Source organism: Rutidosis leptorrhynchoides, chromosome 1, assembly GCF_046630445.1.
Source record: "Rutidosis leptorrhynchoides isolate AG116_Rl617_1_P2 chromosome 1, CSIRO_AGI_Rlap_v1, whole genome shotgun sequence".
Lineage (NCBI taxonomy): Eukaryota > Viridiplantae > Streptophyta > Magnoliopsida > Asterales > Asteraceae > Rutidosis > Rutidosis leptorrhynchoides.
In genome coordinates, this window is record NC_092333.1 from 311,961,993 (window position 1) to 311,977,696 (window position 15,704).

The 15,704-nt window shown below is 33.2% G+C and overlaps 1 protein-coding gene across 1 annotated transcript; it reads left to right on the forward strand.

Annotated features, from left to right (window-relative positions):
• The first annotated feature begins 4,083 nt into the window (after window positions 1-4,083).
• LOC139870169 (thioredoxin-like protein CXXS1) lies at window positions 4,084-7,062 on the forward strand. The gene is made up of 3 exons (XM_071858013.1): window positions 4,084-4,351; window positions 5,805-5,927; window positions 6,767-7,062. The coding sequence occupies exons 1-3, from the start codon at window positions 4,253-4,255 to the stop codon at window positions 6,917-6,919; spliced, it is 375 nt and encodes a 124-aa protein (XP_071714114.1). The 5' UTR covers window positions 4,084-4,252; the 3' UTR covers window positions 6,920-7,062.
• The last annotated feature ends 8,642 nt before the right edge of the window (window positions 7,063-15,704 follow it).

Genomic DNA, 15,704 nt, shown 5'->3' on the forward strand with positions numbered 1-15,704 from the left:
TTTCCAAGTAAGTCGATAGATAGTGACTTGATGGTTGCATCTGTTATAAAAGAATAGCCAAACTGGATGGAGCCAATCCTACAATATATCCGCAGTAATATTCTGCCAGAGGATAGTCGCGAAGCTCGTTTAGTGCGAGAGCGAGCGCCAATGTATATCATTCAAGATGATATCTTATATCGCAAATCATACTGCGGACCAATGATGCGATGTGTTGGCCCAATCGAGGCAGAAATGATTTTTGAAGAAGTACATAATGGTACTTGTGCACTGCCTTCTGGGTACAAAACTATCGCAGCAAAAATTATGCTGATGGGATACTTTTGGCCATCCCTATACCGCGATGTAGCTAAAATTGTTAAACGCTGTAAAAGTTGCCAACGGCATGCTCCGCAGAATCGAATGCCGCGACATGACATGATCCCCGTTAATTCGCCGTGGCCATTTAATAAATGGGCTATTGACATTGTAGGGCCATTTCCTGCAGGGCCCGGCAATGTTAAATTTCTCATCGTTGTAATCGATTATTTTACCAAATGGGTTGAAGCTAAGGCGGTTCGCAATATTACTGGTGTGCAAGTGCGAAATTTTGTTTGGGAGTACATTGTTTGCAGGTTTGGCATTCCGCGAGAATTGGTTAGCGATAACGGTGCACAAATAGCGAAAGATCCTTTTAAGACATGGTGCGCTGATCTAAATATAATACAAAAGTTTACGTCAGTGGCACACCCGCAAGCCAATGGACTGTGCGAAGTAACCAACCGCGATATTGTCAGCGGTATTAAAAAGAGGTTATGTGAAAGGCGAACTGGTTGGGTAGAAGAATTACCCAATGTGTTATGGGCACATCGCACTACTTTCAAAAAGAGTACACGCGAAACACCTTTTAGTTTGGTGTATGGTTCTGAGGCAGTAATCCCCGCAGAAATTCTGGTACCAACGCATCGAATTGCTAACTTTGATGACGAAGCAAATGATGCTGCGTTGAGCGAAAATCTAAATTTCATAGAAGAGCGGAGATTAATGGCGGCTATCAGAGAAGCGAATAATAAACAGCAAATCGCTAAATATTATAATAAAAGAGTGCATGCTTTATCCTTCGCTATAGGTGAATGGGTACTGCGAAATAATGAAGCAAGCAGAGCAGAAAAGCCTGGTAAATTGGGTCCTAATTGGGAAGGCCCTTATCAGATTGTGGCAATTAATGCGGCAGGATCATATAAGCTCGCAGATATGGAAGGGCGAACTTTACCTAATGCATGGCATGCTGTTTTGTTAAAGCGATATTATGCATAGTTTTGCGGAAACTATCAGATATATATGTATAAAATACGAAATTGGATACAAGGCATATGGCTAATGTACTTATTAAGTGTTCTTGTTTTTAATTTTTTGCAAGTCTTGATCACACTTGATGAAATTTCAAAAATAAACACTTATAAAAGTATGCAAAAAGCTTATATATGAAATGCGAATAGTTATGAAACGTTTTGCAGAGTGTTTCATAATGTTATAGTATTTCGCAGTGTTTAAAAAGCAAAGTGATGAAATTGCCCACTTTAGCATGCAAATTATTGCGAAAGGAGTGATATATCCTACATATTTGATCTTGCCAATATTTAGATGCTTCGCAATGCTAATTAATAGCCTAAGGATCGTTTCGGCGGACTTAGAAGATTCATAACGTATAAGCATATACGCATACAGATTGTTTCGCAAAAGTACGCATTTATTATGTGCACAATAATATATGTTGGAAATTGTAAAGGACAAGTTTGTGTTATGAATATTGATGATAAAAGCGCTATATAAATAAAGAGTACTAGCGAATAAATATGAAAAAATAAAGTTGCATTGATAACGGCGCAGAGATAGCTGCGCGCTAATTTCTACAATATTTTATTCTAGCTTAGACAAGTCAAGATCAAAGATGTCTTTTAAAGTGGCATCATCTTGTTGACTTATTGCAGTAACTTTATCGATTGGAATATCCACTAAGCTTGCTTGTGCAGTAGCAGCTGCTTCGCGTACATCTGCAAGTGAACAAACGCGATCTCCAATGGCGGGAGGTAGTGGATCTGGAATGGTGCAATGTGGAGCAATTTCATCCAGAAACTCTACTCTCTCGCGAGTCGTAAAGCAGCTGCATAAGTGGAAAATAGAACATTCACGGGACGTGAATTGAGAACCTTTTTAGCAAACTCCGGTAGGTGTTGGCGGAGTTGCGTGAACTCAAGCTTCGCGGAAGCTGCTGCGGCCACAGCGGTGTCTCTCTGTAGTAAGCCTTGAAACCTCCTCTTGCAATGAAGAGATTGTGGTTTCAAAATTCTTTTGTTTGTCAGCTGCAGTAGACACCTGTAGTTTCAATTAATCTACCGCGGTTTTGGCCACGGTAAGCTCGTAGAAGAGGTCAACACAGCGTTTCTCGCTGTTTTCAGCCTTGATCCTCTCAGCATTGTACTATTGCTGTTCAGCTCCAAGCACATTGAAAAATTGTTCTTGCCGGCATATCATATCGTACGCCGAGTTGAAGCACATATAGAAGTTTTGCACGAAACTGTTGTGCGCATCAAGGGCAGAAAGTTTGGAGAATTCGCGGCGAAGCTCGCCGGGAATTGCTAATTTCATTTGCTGACGCTGATCCAGAGCAGTGCTAGCAGATGCATAGGTATAACCGGATAGGCCGTCAATCCGCACTCCATAAGAATCAGGGAGAGTGCGGAGTAGCTCGGTGATTTGTGCTGCAGAATCTGGGCTAGGATACACCGGGTTAAAGGGCGAGTCTCCTGCAAAAAATGCAAATGTTATATCAATAAACGTACATATTTCATAAAATGATATGCGCTAAACATGATTGATTCATACCAGTTTGCTGGCCTCCTTCATAATCCGTTATGACCGGATTATCGTATAAAGGAGTGCTTTGCTTGAGCTTCTTGCTCTGCGTTGATGGCGGTGTTTGAAATGGTCGTTTTGCAGAGCCTGTTTGTGATGACGGTGACTTTGTCGTCAAATCAACAAGGGGAATGGCCTGTTTCTCCTGTTTGATTTGATGACCGGAGGATGTCGCCGATTTAGCCTCCGGGCTAGTTAGCAATTTGTTAATCAAGGCCTTGGGGTCCACCTTGCGATCGACTTCGTCAATCTTCATTTTTAATTAAAGTGAAGAGGTTGTGATTGAAGAATTCGTAAGGGTTAAGCGTGAAGGTATGTAATTGCGAATTGTGGTGAGGAAAGCAGATGGAGAATTAAGTGATTATGAGGCACGATATATATAGGGAAAATAAGGACGGTAATCGATTGCAGAAATAAGGACGGTAATTGATTGCGTTAATTAACCGTTGTGATAACTCAAACGGTAATATTGGCTGCAGTGGATAAAAACGGTAACTTTTTCCTATAACGGTAACTAGGTTAATGCGAAATTCCTCAATGCGAATATTGGCTGCGATAACTGCGAATTTTTAGAGTTTATCATGATGCATTAGCTTCGCGAAAATGCGTCATAATAAACTGGGGGACTTGATCATATACATGGCATTGTATATGTATATTTTATTTGCTAAAAGCCAAAGGCAGAACTACGCGAATTATAAGGCAAAGCTATGCAATATTCGCTGAAAATAAGTACAGCGGTTATGTTTTCGCATTAATGCAAGACCGCGGTTTAATCCGCTGAGTTTCCGCGGATAGTTAAGTAACTCGCAAACCGCGGATATTTCGAATACTATAAATATGGAGCTTGGCCTCTCATTTATAGGTTGTAGATTCTCTGCCATTTTGCCGAAGCCTTTGTAATTTTCACTTGTGATCTTGCCCAAGGGATTTTTACATCGCGCAAAGGTGAAATATGCAAATTAACAATCAAGACCGGGTCGGGGTGGTTGATCACTTGATAGTTAAAGTCAAAGACGATCATCTGGGCCCAAAATAATCATCAAACATTCAATCCTCCATTACAATCTTATTGCACTCAATCCGTAATTACGTAACATCATTAATTAAAGATTGATCGGCCTCCAATTTTGTCCCTTTATAAGTTTGTCAAATAAATTTGGTGTATAGCCCACAGAATTTTCATGACAAAACCTCCAAAAACTGGGTCGGGATTACATTAAGAAGAATGGGTCCCAATTTATGTTTATCCTAACTGAACTGTGTTAAGTTTGTTAGTATTGTTTATAAACTTTCTATTTCAATCATTAATCGCCTGTAAATAATAAACTAAAAACTCTGAAAAAAGGAAGAAAGAATGGAAGGCGATCAACAAATCCCAAAACCTGTTATCAAGATTAATTCAGCTGAATCTTGGGATTCCTATCTTCATCAATCATTATCAAATGGAACCCCTGTAAGTATTTTTTATCGTGACCTTCATTTGTGTCTTTTTTTTTTCTTTCTTCAAATTACATTATACACTCTATATGAATCTCCGAACCCAAAATTTTCAGGTTATTTGGTGAGGGGAACAAGTTTTTGCTTAGTTTTACCTTCAAAAGATTGTTTCGTGTATGATAAAATAGTCTCATATTTGCTCTTTCAACTTTTACTGTTATTGTGAATCTTTGATTTTAAGGTTTTACTGGGTTTACGGTTGACTGATCATTAAGATGATGACGTGTTGGCAAAAGCTGCTGATTATTGCTAAATGAGTTGTTACTTTATTTCAATCATTTGGATATTTTATCAGGATTTTGTTTGGTCCAGTTTGTGTTATTGGATGTAAATTACTACTTACAATAAGAACTTATTCAATCAAAATTCTGAAAGTGGTATGCTTTAAAGCTCTGATTTAAGTTTTTTTTTTTTGGATATCTGAATGAATGTCTTGAACTCTTGGTTTACAGATTTTTCTTCAAGTTTGAACCTTTTTCTTTGGTATCATCAGATAGATAGATAGATAACTTCTTATTCATTTCTACTTCGGTTTTATCATATACGTTGTATTCTCGAGTTTATTTTTAAGCAGAAAGGAGTGGAAAAGAAAGGAGATGAGAGTGTTTTACTATCCTTCCTAATCCGCCCAAATATGGGCGGAGAGTGTTGTTAACAAATTATAACTGTAATATCCCCTCTAATCATCTACTCTCTTCTCCTTTCCACTTAAAATAAAAACTCGAGAATCACTATTATTTTATAATCTGTCTGTTTCCTTTCCTTTCTGTTAAAAATAAAACTCGAGAATGCAGCGTATAGTGATCAGGGGCGAAAGTGTGTAGGGGCACGAGTGGATTTTTTTTTTTTAAGTGTAAAAATTTTGTGTTTTTCGACTTTGCCCCGGTGGATTTTTTTTTTTTTTGCCCCCAAACCTACAAATATTGTCCCAAAACCTTCAAATTTTGCCTCAAATTCTCCAACTTTTGCCTCAAAATCTTCAAATTTTGCCACAAAATCTCCAACTTCTGCCCCAAAACCTTCAAAATTTGTCCAAAAAAATTGCTATGGTTTAAAATTTTTTTTGCCCCCAGTGAAAAAAATCCTAGTTTCGCCTCTGATAATGATCGAAATTAGTACGTGCTTAAAGATAAGTGCTTTTTACTCTAAAATTTCGTAACCGCACTTGTATCCGAACACTTAACTGAAGTGTGTTTGTAATTTCCGTTTCATCTGTTAGTCAGTCAGTAACAACACTTTCTACAGATTTAGTTTGAATTCTGAGTCCAAAATCTCAAGTTTCTTTATGAATACGGAATAACATATTGTTTAATTTTCCCTTATTCCTTGATAACATGATGTTGAAAACATGGATGAATGATATATTTGTTAATCTCTTTAGACTTACTGGGATCTGACTGAGTTTACAGATTGTGGCACATTTTACAGCATCATGGTGTATCCCCTCGGTGGCCATGAACTCTGTTTTTGAAGAGTTGGCCTCTGTTTTCCAAGATATAACATTTCTTACGGTTGATGTTGATGATTTGAAGGTAATTTTTTCACCTTAAGTCCATAGCTTTGATTGTAACTACTGATCTGAGACATCATAAACAACATTCAAATGACTTTACATGATTTATGTTCTATAGGTTATCGTGTTTCTTCATCTCAAGTTAAGATTACTTTAATTTGAATCTCGATCTGTCCAAAGAAAGAGTGTGGGTCTTATAGTATGATAACTGACTGATATACATGTACTTAATTGCTTGAAGCAGAAAACTGACCCCGTTGTTCAGTTATCTCGTCACGTATATAATTATTATTATTAGGAGTATAATTTATTTTGAAACTTAAAAGATAAGAATGCCAGGCATAACAAGGATAGATATAAGAAATCTGTCATTTGCTAATATTGGTGCAACTGTTTAACCATTACTAGATTACTAGACTAGATTTAAAACTGATGCTTATTGACTAGTATAAACACTAAATGCGTCGATAGTTATAGTGCAAAAGCAACTAGTCCTCCTATGTTGGAGGTGCTATCTTTTTGCCGTTTATAGCGTTTGAACTTCAAAAATAACTAAGGAAAAAGGGTGATAGACCAATAAGTAACCGGTCAGTGGTGATTTGACACTTATAAGCACTAATTTTATGCTACTACATTTTTAAGAAATATCAAGTAGGACTAGTTGAGCAAGACACACTATCTTCGTTTTTTATGGTGTAAAAATATGTATTGAAAGTGTCTCTTTTTGCTGAAAACTCCACATATATAATATATAATGTAATTGAAAATGATGGGAATACAAATAAAAGTATCTCAGCTGTGTTTTGCCCCATTTATATTTATTTATGTTTAAATTTCAGTTCCAAACATTTTTGACAGGAAATAGCAAGCAAGTATGAGGTGAAGGCAATGCCAACATTCTTGTTGATCAAAGGTGGTGTTATTATTGATAAATTGGTGGGGGCCAATCCAGATGAGATCAAGAAAAGGGTTGAGACCCTTCTTCAATCAAACACCGATTTTGTGGTCTAGTGTTACTGCAACAAGTACCTTGAGATTGTTTTATTGTACATTTCCAATCAATTTGTTTGCTACTTTATACGACTTTCTGTGTGGACCCTTTTGTTTACTTTGTGATTCCTCTTTATTATACATAAAAAGCTTTACTCTATATATGATGTGATTTTTATGCACCCAAATTGATCTTTTGAAGGCTTCTTGTTCCGCGAGTATTTTACCAATATTGATTGATATCACCAACAGTCACATTGAATGTGTCAAACTCATGCACAAACTAGTAGGTGAATTTCCTATTCATAAATTTTCTTCTAATGACCTTCTTTTCTTTCTACTATTATTTTGTTATTTGGTCACAGTAATTATATCATGGTTGTAAAACCATTCCCAACTTTGACATACTTTTTTAGTGTCAACTCAGTACTATATCAGCTTTCTTTCTTCACTTCCTCATCATTTCCTCCCATGACATTCTCATAACACATCATTGTCAACCATGACATACTTCCTCAAATTTTTTTATTTTTTTATTTAATAACTAACAAATAAATAATAATAATTATAAATGTAATAATTTTTTTAAACAACATTTTTATTAAATAACATCAATACGCTTACATTTTTATATATAAAAAACATAGTTAAAAATTACATAAACTTGAACATAAATTAATAACTATAAAACTACTCGTCATCTTCATCGCATTGGGCATCATCGTCTTTCTTTTCTTCTTCGTTTTCGTCTTTGTTTTCGTCTACTTCATCACTTTCGGTTGTGTTGGAAGGTCCACATGTGGCACGTGTCGAACACGGAAATGATCCGGAAGATTCCAAATGTGTTCGACGAGCTTTTGTCATAGTAGATGATGAACGGCCGAATCACGCAATTCTTTATTAACTCGAATGTGCTCTTGAACCCTTTCCTCGACTGATCTACTTGGACGACGAACTGGCCGGTAATTTTCTTCAAGCTCACACAGGACAGAAGTACACATTTAGATGTGAGGTCTTATGTTGGATGTTAATCACTAGACAACTTGTTTTTTGGTGTTTAAATGTTCTTAAGAACATGTTTGTAATTCAAAATTGGGCGTTGACTTGATTTGGATCAATATATATATATATATATATATATATATGTATCTATCTATCTATCTATATATATATATATATATATATATGTATATATATATATATATTCACTTGTGTTGATGGGTTAAGTACTTAATGTACTTGGTTTGTGTTGTTAATTGGTAAATTGGTGCAGAATCACTAGCCATTAGTGATTTTAGGTTGTTTTGGCTTGGTTTAGAGTCATTAAGTGCAAATGGGTCAGTTTTGCACTTAAGGGCTATTTGGGGTTTTCTTGGTGTCCAACTAGTGTGCTTGCTAGTTTGTGTTGAATTATCACTCGTAGTGATAATCAGTTGTGTTGTTTTGGCTAAAAGCTAGTGATTAGGTTTGGTCGATTTCGAAGTCGTGTACAATTTGGGTTTATTGTACCGTTTATGGCGGGTTGAATTACCAACCGAGGTGGTGAGTGGATCATGCTCATTAGGTGTTAAATGGGAGCATTTGACGAGCAAGGTGTGTCAGATTCTCTTTTAGAGAATTGATATTTATGTGTATATTGTGCCTATGTGTGATATAGGTGGTTTCTTGCTCGGTCGTGATGGCGGTGATTGCACATGTAATTTCGCGTGGGCTCCAAGGTGAGTGAAGTATTTATATGTGCATGTATATAAGTTGTTTTCTTGTAGGTGAAGTGGCTGGTGACACCAGGACAAAAGATTCACTCTTCGTTGACCACATGATATGTGGCGAGTGACATTCGGTTGTGAAGGTTCACTCTTTGTCGACCACTTGGTACAAAGTGGTAAGTCTTATCCGTAAGTATTCACTTTTTGTCGGCCACTTTTGCGTGCATGTTGTGCGGCGAGTGTTATTCACTCTTCAGCGGCCACACGGTGCGTTGGGATGTGGAGAGTGTCACTCAACGAATACACTCTTCGGCGACCACATTCGGGTGTACATGGTGGTGACATCCGGAAGGTGCCTTCGAGGCCATGTGCACGTGTTGGATAGTGTTTATCATTTGATGACTAACACTATTGTGTATGGTTAACCATATTTTTGTGTGTTTGTTTTGTAGCATATTATATTGTGTTTATATGCATTTGTAATGCCAGCTTGTATGCGAATTTGTGTAAGTATGCGGATGCTTTGCTAGCTTGTATGCGGATTATGTCTATTTGTGCAAGGAAGCAGGTTATGTATGTATGCATATAAGTATTTCATTCATTAAGCATTAGCTTACCCCTCTCGTTGTTTACCATTTTATAGGTACTCGTGGGACGTATTAGTGGATTCTAATAGTTCGACTAGCATGCTAGGGGCTTTCTTGAGCTTGAAGGATTTGGCTCTTGGATATTTGACTTCGATTATGGATGGATAGTCCCCGGGATCATGCTCATGGTATCTGGTTGGGATGTTGAGTCTTAATCCATATGTTGTGTAATTGGGTCGAAATTGTATCTCGGTCATATAATGGGTAGTGTAAACTAGATTATGGACGTAATCATTTTAACTTGTTTAAAATTGTCAGATTTCACACATTAAAAGTGTTTTTTGTTTGGTACATAATAAACTTTGAAATTGGTGGAAAACTGGTCTGGGGGAGGTGTGCGCCGCACACATGCAAAAAAAATTAGAACAACAGCTGGGATGGCATGGTGCACGCCGTGAAGCGATCCGTCCTAATCCATCCGGATGAAGTCCATATCGATTATAAACGATTCACAACAGTTGATTACATCACGAGGTACTTGACCTCTATATGATACATTTTACAAACATTGCATTCGTTTTTGAAAAGACAATCTTTCATTACATCGAAAGTTGACGGCAGACATACCATTTCATAATATATCCAACTATAATTGACTTAATAATAATCTTGATGAACTCAACGACTCGAATGCAACGTCTTTTGAAATATGCCATGAATGACTCCAAGTAATATTTCTAGAATGAGCAAATGCACAGCGGAAGATTTCTTTCGTACCTGAGAATAAACATGCTTTAAAGTGTCAACCAAAAGGTTGGTGAGTTCATTAGTTTAACATAAATAATCATTTTCATCATTTTAATAGACCACAAGATTTTCATTTTCAGTTCTTATAAATATACGTCCCATGCATAGAGACAAAAATATCATTCATATGGATTGAACACCTGGTAACCGACATTAACAAGATGCATATAAGAATATCCCCTATCATTCCGGGAAATCCTTCGGACATGAGAAAAACAACATCGAAGTACTAAAGCATCCGGTACTTTGGATGGGGTTCGTCGGGCCCATAGATCTATCTTTAGGATTCGCGTCAATTAGTAGATCGGTTTACTAATTCTTAGGTTACCAAGCAAAAAGGGGCATATTTGGCTTCGATCATTCACACATATAATGTAGTTTCAATTACTTGTGTCTATTTCGTAAAACAGTTATAAAAATTGCGCATGTATTCTCAGCCCAAAAATATAAAGGGTAAAAAGGCAAATGAAACTCACCTAATGTATTTTGTAGTAAAAATACATATGACTATATTGAACAATGCATGGTTGGCCTCGGATTCACGAGCCTATATCATTTGTATACATATTAATACATATCCTAGTAGTTGAACGATTATATATATATATATATATATATATATATATATATATATATATATATATATATATATATATTATATATATATATATATATATAATTATTACTGATATAATTTTTATATTAGTAACTTATACATTTCGTTATTAATATATGTTCATTTATGTATATATATAAATATAAATTTTTGTTACATTATATGTATTAAATATTGTATATATATATATATATATATATATATATATATATATATATATATATATATATATATATATATATATATATATATATATATATATATATATTTCATTTGTTTGTTAAAATAGTATTTATAATAATACTAAAATAATATTAGTAGTGATTAAAATATAATAGTGATAATAATATTAATGACTCTATTAATCATAATATAAATGTTAGTTTTAATAATACATCTTATGATAACGATAATAACAGTAATTTTTAAATTTGAAAAGTTTATTTATAATGATAATGAAAATAATAATTTTATACTAATACATAGTAGTTAATAATAATAATTATTATAGCAATTTCATTATTTGTGATAATATTAATAACAATACTTATGTTAATCATAATCAAAATTTTCATGTTAAGTTTCTACACTAATAACTAAGGCTTCTATAACATCAATTTGTAATTTTAACCATAATAATAATAGTAATACTTATTTTAATAATAATCATTCTAATAATAATATTTAGTGATATAATGATAATAATAATACTAGTAACTATAGTAATAATTTTATTAATAACGATAATAATAATTATAATAATAATGTTAATAACTAATAATAATGAATATAGTAATAATAATAACAATCATAATAATAATAATAATAATAATAATAATAATAATAATAATAATAATAATAATAATAATAATAATAATAATAATAATAATAATAATAATAATAATAATATTAATATTAATAATAATAAGATAAATAAGATAGACTACCTTCAAGGAAAAATAGGCCTAAAAAGAATACTGCCTCATCTGGGAGTCGAACCCAAGACCACTCGCCAACCCGACATCCATATAAACCATTGAGCTGCTGCCGAATTTCTGATTAATCTCCACAATTAATTCTATATAACCCATTTATATTCTTGTTCATATTCTTCATCTTCTTCCATAAATCAAAACAATTCAATCCGAATTCAACACAAATTACAAATTAGTTTTAAGTTTTATTATCAACTTAGAACCATATAATTGTGATACATTGGATTGAGAAGAAAAAAAAAATTAAAAGGCCAAGAGCCTTCTGCTGCTGCCGTCGCTTGTTGGGGAAGAAAAAAAATGATTTCAATTTAGAACGCGTTTTAGACAAAAGTTATAACACGAATTGTGTTTCAATTTACTCCTAGAAACTTTATCAATAGCCAATTTAACTGGAAACCTCAAAACAATTTCGAATTTAATGATGAACAAAACTTTGACTTTTTAAAATCAAAAGTTTGACTCGCAAATTCGTTCTTGATAAAAAGAATTGAGATTTGCAACTTCACAGATAGTTTAAACTGAAGATTTAGAACATGATTACATTAATACATTTTTGATTTTCGTTGGAAATCGAATTTTGAGAAAAAAAAGAATGCGTACAGAGGTATCTGTTTTCTTTTTCCCTAAATTTTTGGTCTTTCATTGTTAATTGCAGTAGCGAATTATATAAGGTAATTGATTGAGTGATGTTGTAACAAAATTTGTTCACAATGGTTTGTCTTTGATAAGTGATTACGACAGGGAACAAACTGTAAACAGAAAAATAAATAAAAAAATAAAAAGAAGAAAATAATTGTTAATAGAATTTGATGGGTGCTGTCTTGTAGTGATTGGAAGTCAACCAGATTCAATCTATAGCAGGAATTGGAGAAAAAACGAGTTTAAATTAGGTAGTGATGGGAAACTGGGTTGGATTCCTATATGTACAATTTTTTTTTTATACTAATAATAAATATATTAATAATAATGATACTTATTAATAATAATTGTATTAATAATAATAATAATTAATAATAATATCATCAACAATGATAATAATAATTCTTAAAAACTATATCACTAATGATAATACTAATAAATTGTATTATGTTTATAATAATCTTTATATTATTAATAATGATTTTAATGATAATGGTAAATATAAAAATAACAATAATAAGAATATTAACAATAACTAAAATCATAAATTTTACTACTATATAATAATAATACAGATATTAATATTTATACTAATTATACCAAGGTAATATTAATTTAATAACTATCTCTTAATTTGTTTAAATAACCATCGAATGTTGCAATCGTTTACTAAATGAATTCGAAAACCAAATATATATATACCTTCAATATACTTTACATATATATATATATTTTAAATACTAATTATATTTTTAAACAAATAAATTTATTATTACAATATATTTACAAATCATATTCATATACACATAAATGTTCGTGAATCGTCGAGCACGGTCAAAGGGTAAGATAAATACATGAACCAAGTTCAAAAGTTTTTGAGATTCAATTTAACAAACTTTGCTTATCGTGTCAGAAACATATAAAGATTAAGTTTAAATTTGGTTGAAAATTTCCGGGTCGTCACAGTACCTACCCGTTAAAGAAATTTCGTCCCGAAATCTGAGTGAGGTGGTCATGGCTAACAATATAAATGTTTTCATGACGATTATGAGCTGATAAATAGAGTTTTATTACTGTTGAGTAATATGGATAATATAATTCAATTACTCGAAGAGTACGAGTGAAGTTATCACAAAAGAGTGAAATAACGAAGTAAAGATTTGTCTTAGCTTTTGACGTAGCCAGGTTGAATTTAGAAAATAATATTCGTCCTATCTTTTGACATTGTCTCGGTTGAATTCTGGAATTCAAGGGATTAAAGAAAATCTTCAAAATCTATAAGATCTGATTCTTCGAAATTTAAGGGAATTAGGATCTCTTTAATTAAATACGGTGATCTGCATCGATTACTCTGTCTGATATTTCCACTATAAATTAAGCTCTTCCGTTCCATTATTCTCACCATTGCTATACTTTCTTTCTTAGTTCATACATCCAAAAGATTGTGAAAATGCTTAATCCAGTTCTAATCCTTGATATTTTTCTAATTATCATTTCTGTCATCCTTTTTTTCAATCTTCCATCAGAAGAATTTGTTTACTTCTACAATTACCTTGGGGTGATACTATTCTTAATTATACCGTGTCTTTATGTTGCTATTCGTATTAATATCTACGGTTTATAACTTCCGTGTTGTTATTGGGCTTTATATTTTCTCTTATATTTTGGAGCTCTTTCCCTTTTTATTCTCTTTTCGACCTCTAGTGAAGCGAGTAACGGTCTAGAATTCGTAAGTATGGAGTTTCGAATGAACTTAACGTTCTAAACAAGAAGGAACGTATTAGCACGATTTGATTTGTCAAATTACCAGAATCACTGAAAATAGAACTATCAAGAATATGTTTTCTTGATATGTTCAGAAGTTAAGCAGAATGAAAGAGTTATGTAACATGGCACATGATGACGTTATGATCTGTGAATCATCACATTTCATTAGAAACTCAGCATGACTTACTGTAATATAATCACGTTGATCAAGTGTCATTATATTATACTAACTCATGCATCAGTTCCCAACATTACTTCAATAACATTCATATTTTAAGCTCGAAAGTTTACAGAATATAGAAACTAACAGTTTCTATATGATGTAACACTGATATCACGAAGAGACTAATGATTTCAGATAAGAATAGTTATAAAAATATCTTCAGAAATATGAAGGATATTTATAATGAAAGATACGATGATATCTTGGAATTTCTAATACCGAAGGATGGTGAAGAAAATTTTCCGCAAGATTTTTGACTTTGGAGCAAGATATTCTCTAAAGATTTCAACGGATCCAGAATTACCTGAATTCTTTCAATATAGGGTATGGTCCTTGTATTTGTCCTTGATTTCCTTCGTGGTTAGCTCAATCCGTTTTCCTGTTTCAACTTTTCTGAGCTTTTCCAACGTATCCTTCTTTATCATTAAACTTTTGACTGTTAAGGTCGTTTACAGTTTTTGCTGCTTCATTCAGCTTTTTCAAACTTTGAAGTATTGATTCGTAGACTGTGTGCTTTTCAGAATTTCAGAATAAAAGATCATAGTTCTAAGAAATAAATTTTATATGGATACATATAACTGTTGATGTGGAAACGTTGCGAGACTCACAATACAGATTTGCTGATTCCCGGTAATTGGTATGGCAATTCTTTTTACAAGATGCGGATGAGTACATGATGAGACTTCAATAGATAAATATAGTGATTTGTCGGAGAGATTTAAGCCAAGGAGCAACGAGGTTGCTGGTACATCTGTTGGTAATATGGTGGAATATAAAAGGTTCCCCGGTAACAATAAAAGAGCACGCATATATATCAAGATTATAATAAGATTGTTTTCGAACGAAAAGTCGAAGTTGATTTGTTGGAGCTGTGACGAAATTAGCTATCTCGAACAGGAGTTGCAAGATTATTTTCGGTAATAATAACGCCAAAGAAGCTAGCACAGATACGTGTTAAACGTTTACTCAGGTTTCGAGTATTTTCAGGTGCATGACTATATGCATCAATCTTTTCTTCTGTAGATGAAATGCAATTGGTTCATCCTCTCAATTAAGATGTTTTCAAGAATCATGAAAGGTTTGAACGCAGATTGTAATCGTCATGATACAAATGAGGTTTAAGATGAAATCAAGTGGCAACTTGAAGAATTGTTTAGTTTCATATATTATAATCAATATTTAATTCATTTTAATTGTCCAATGTTTTTAGTCCACAGTCGATAGTCCACAGCTGACAGTCCAATAATTCATATATAGTTTAATATATAATATTCGAATTGATTACTACGTATCGTGACCCGTGTACATGTCTCAGACTCGATCACAACTCAAAGTATATATATTATTATAGAATCAACCTCAACCCTGTATAGAGAACTCGATCATTACTGCATATAGAGTCTCTATGGTTATTCCAAATAATATATATATATCTATATATATATCTATATATATATATATATATA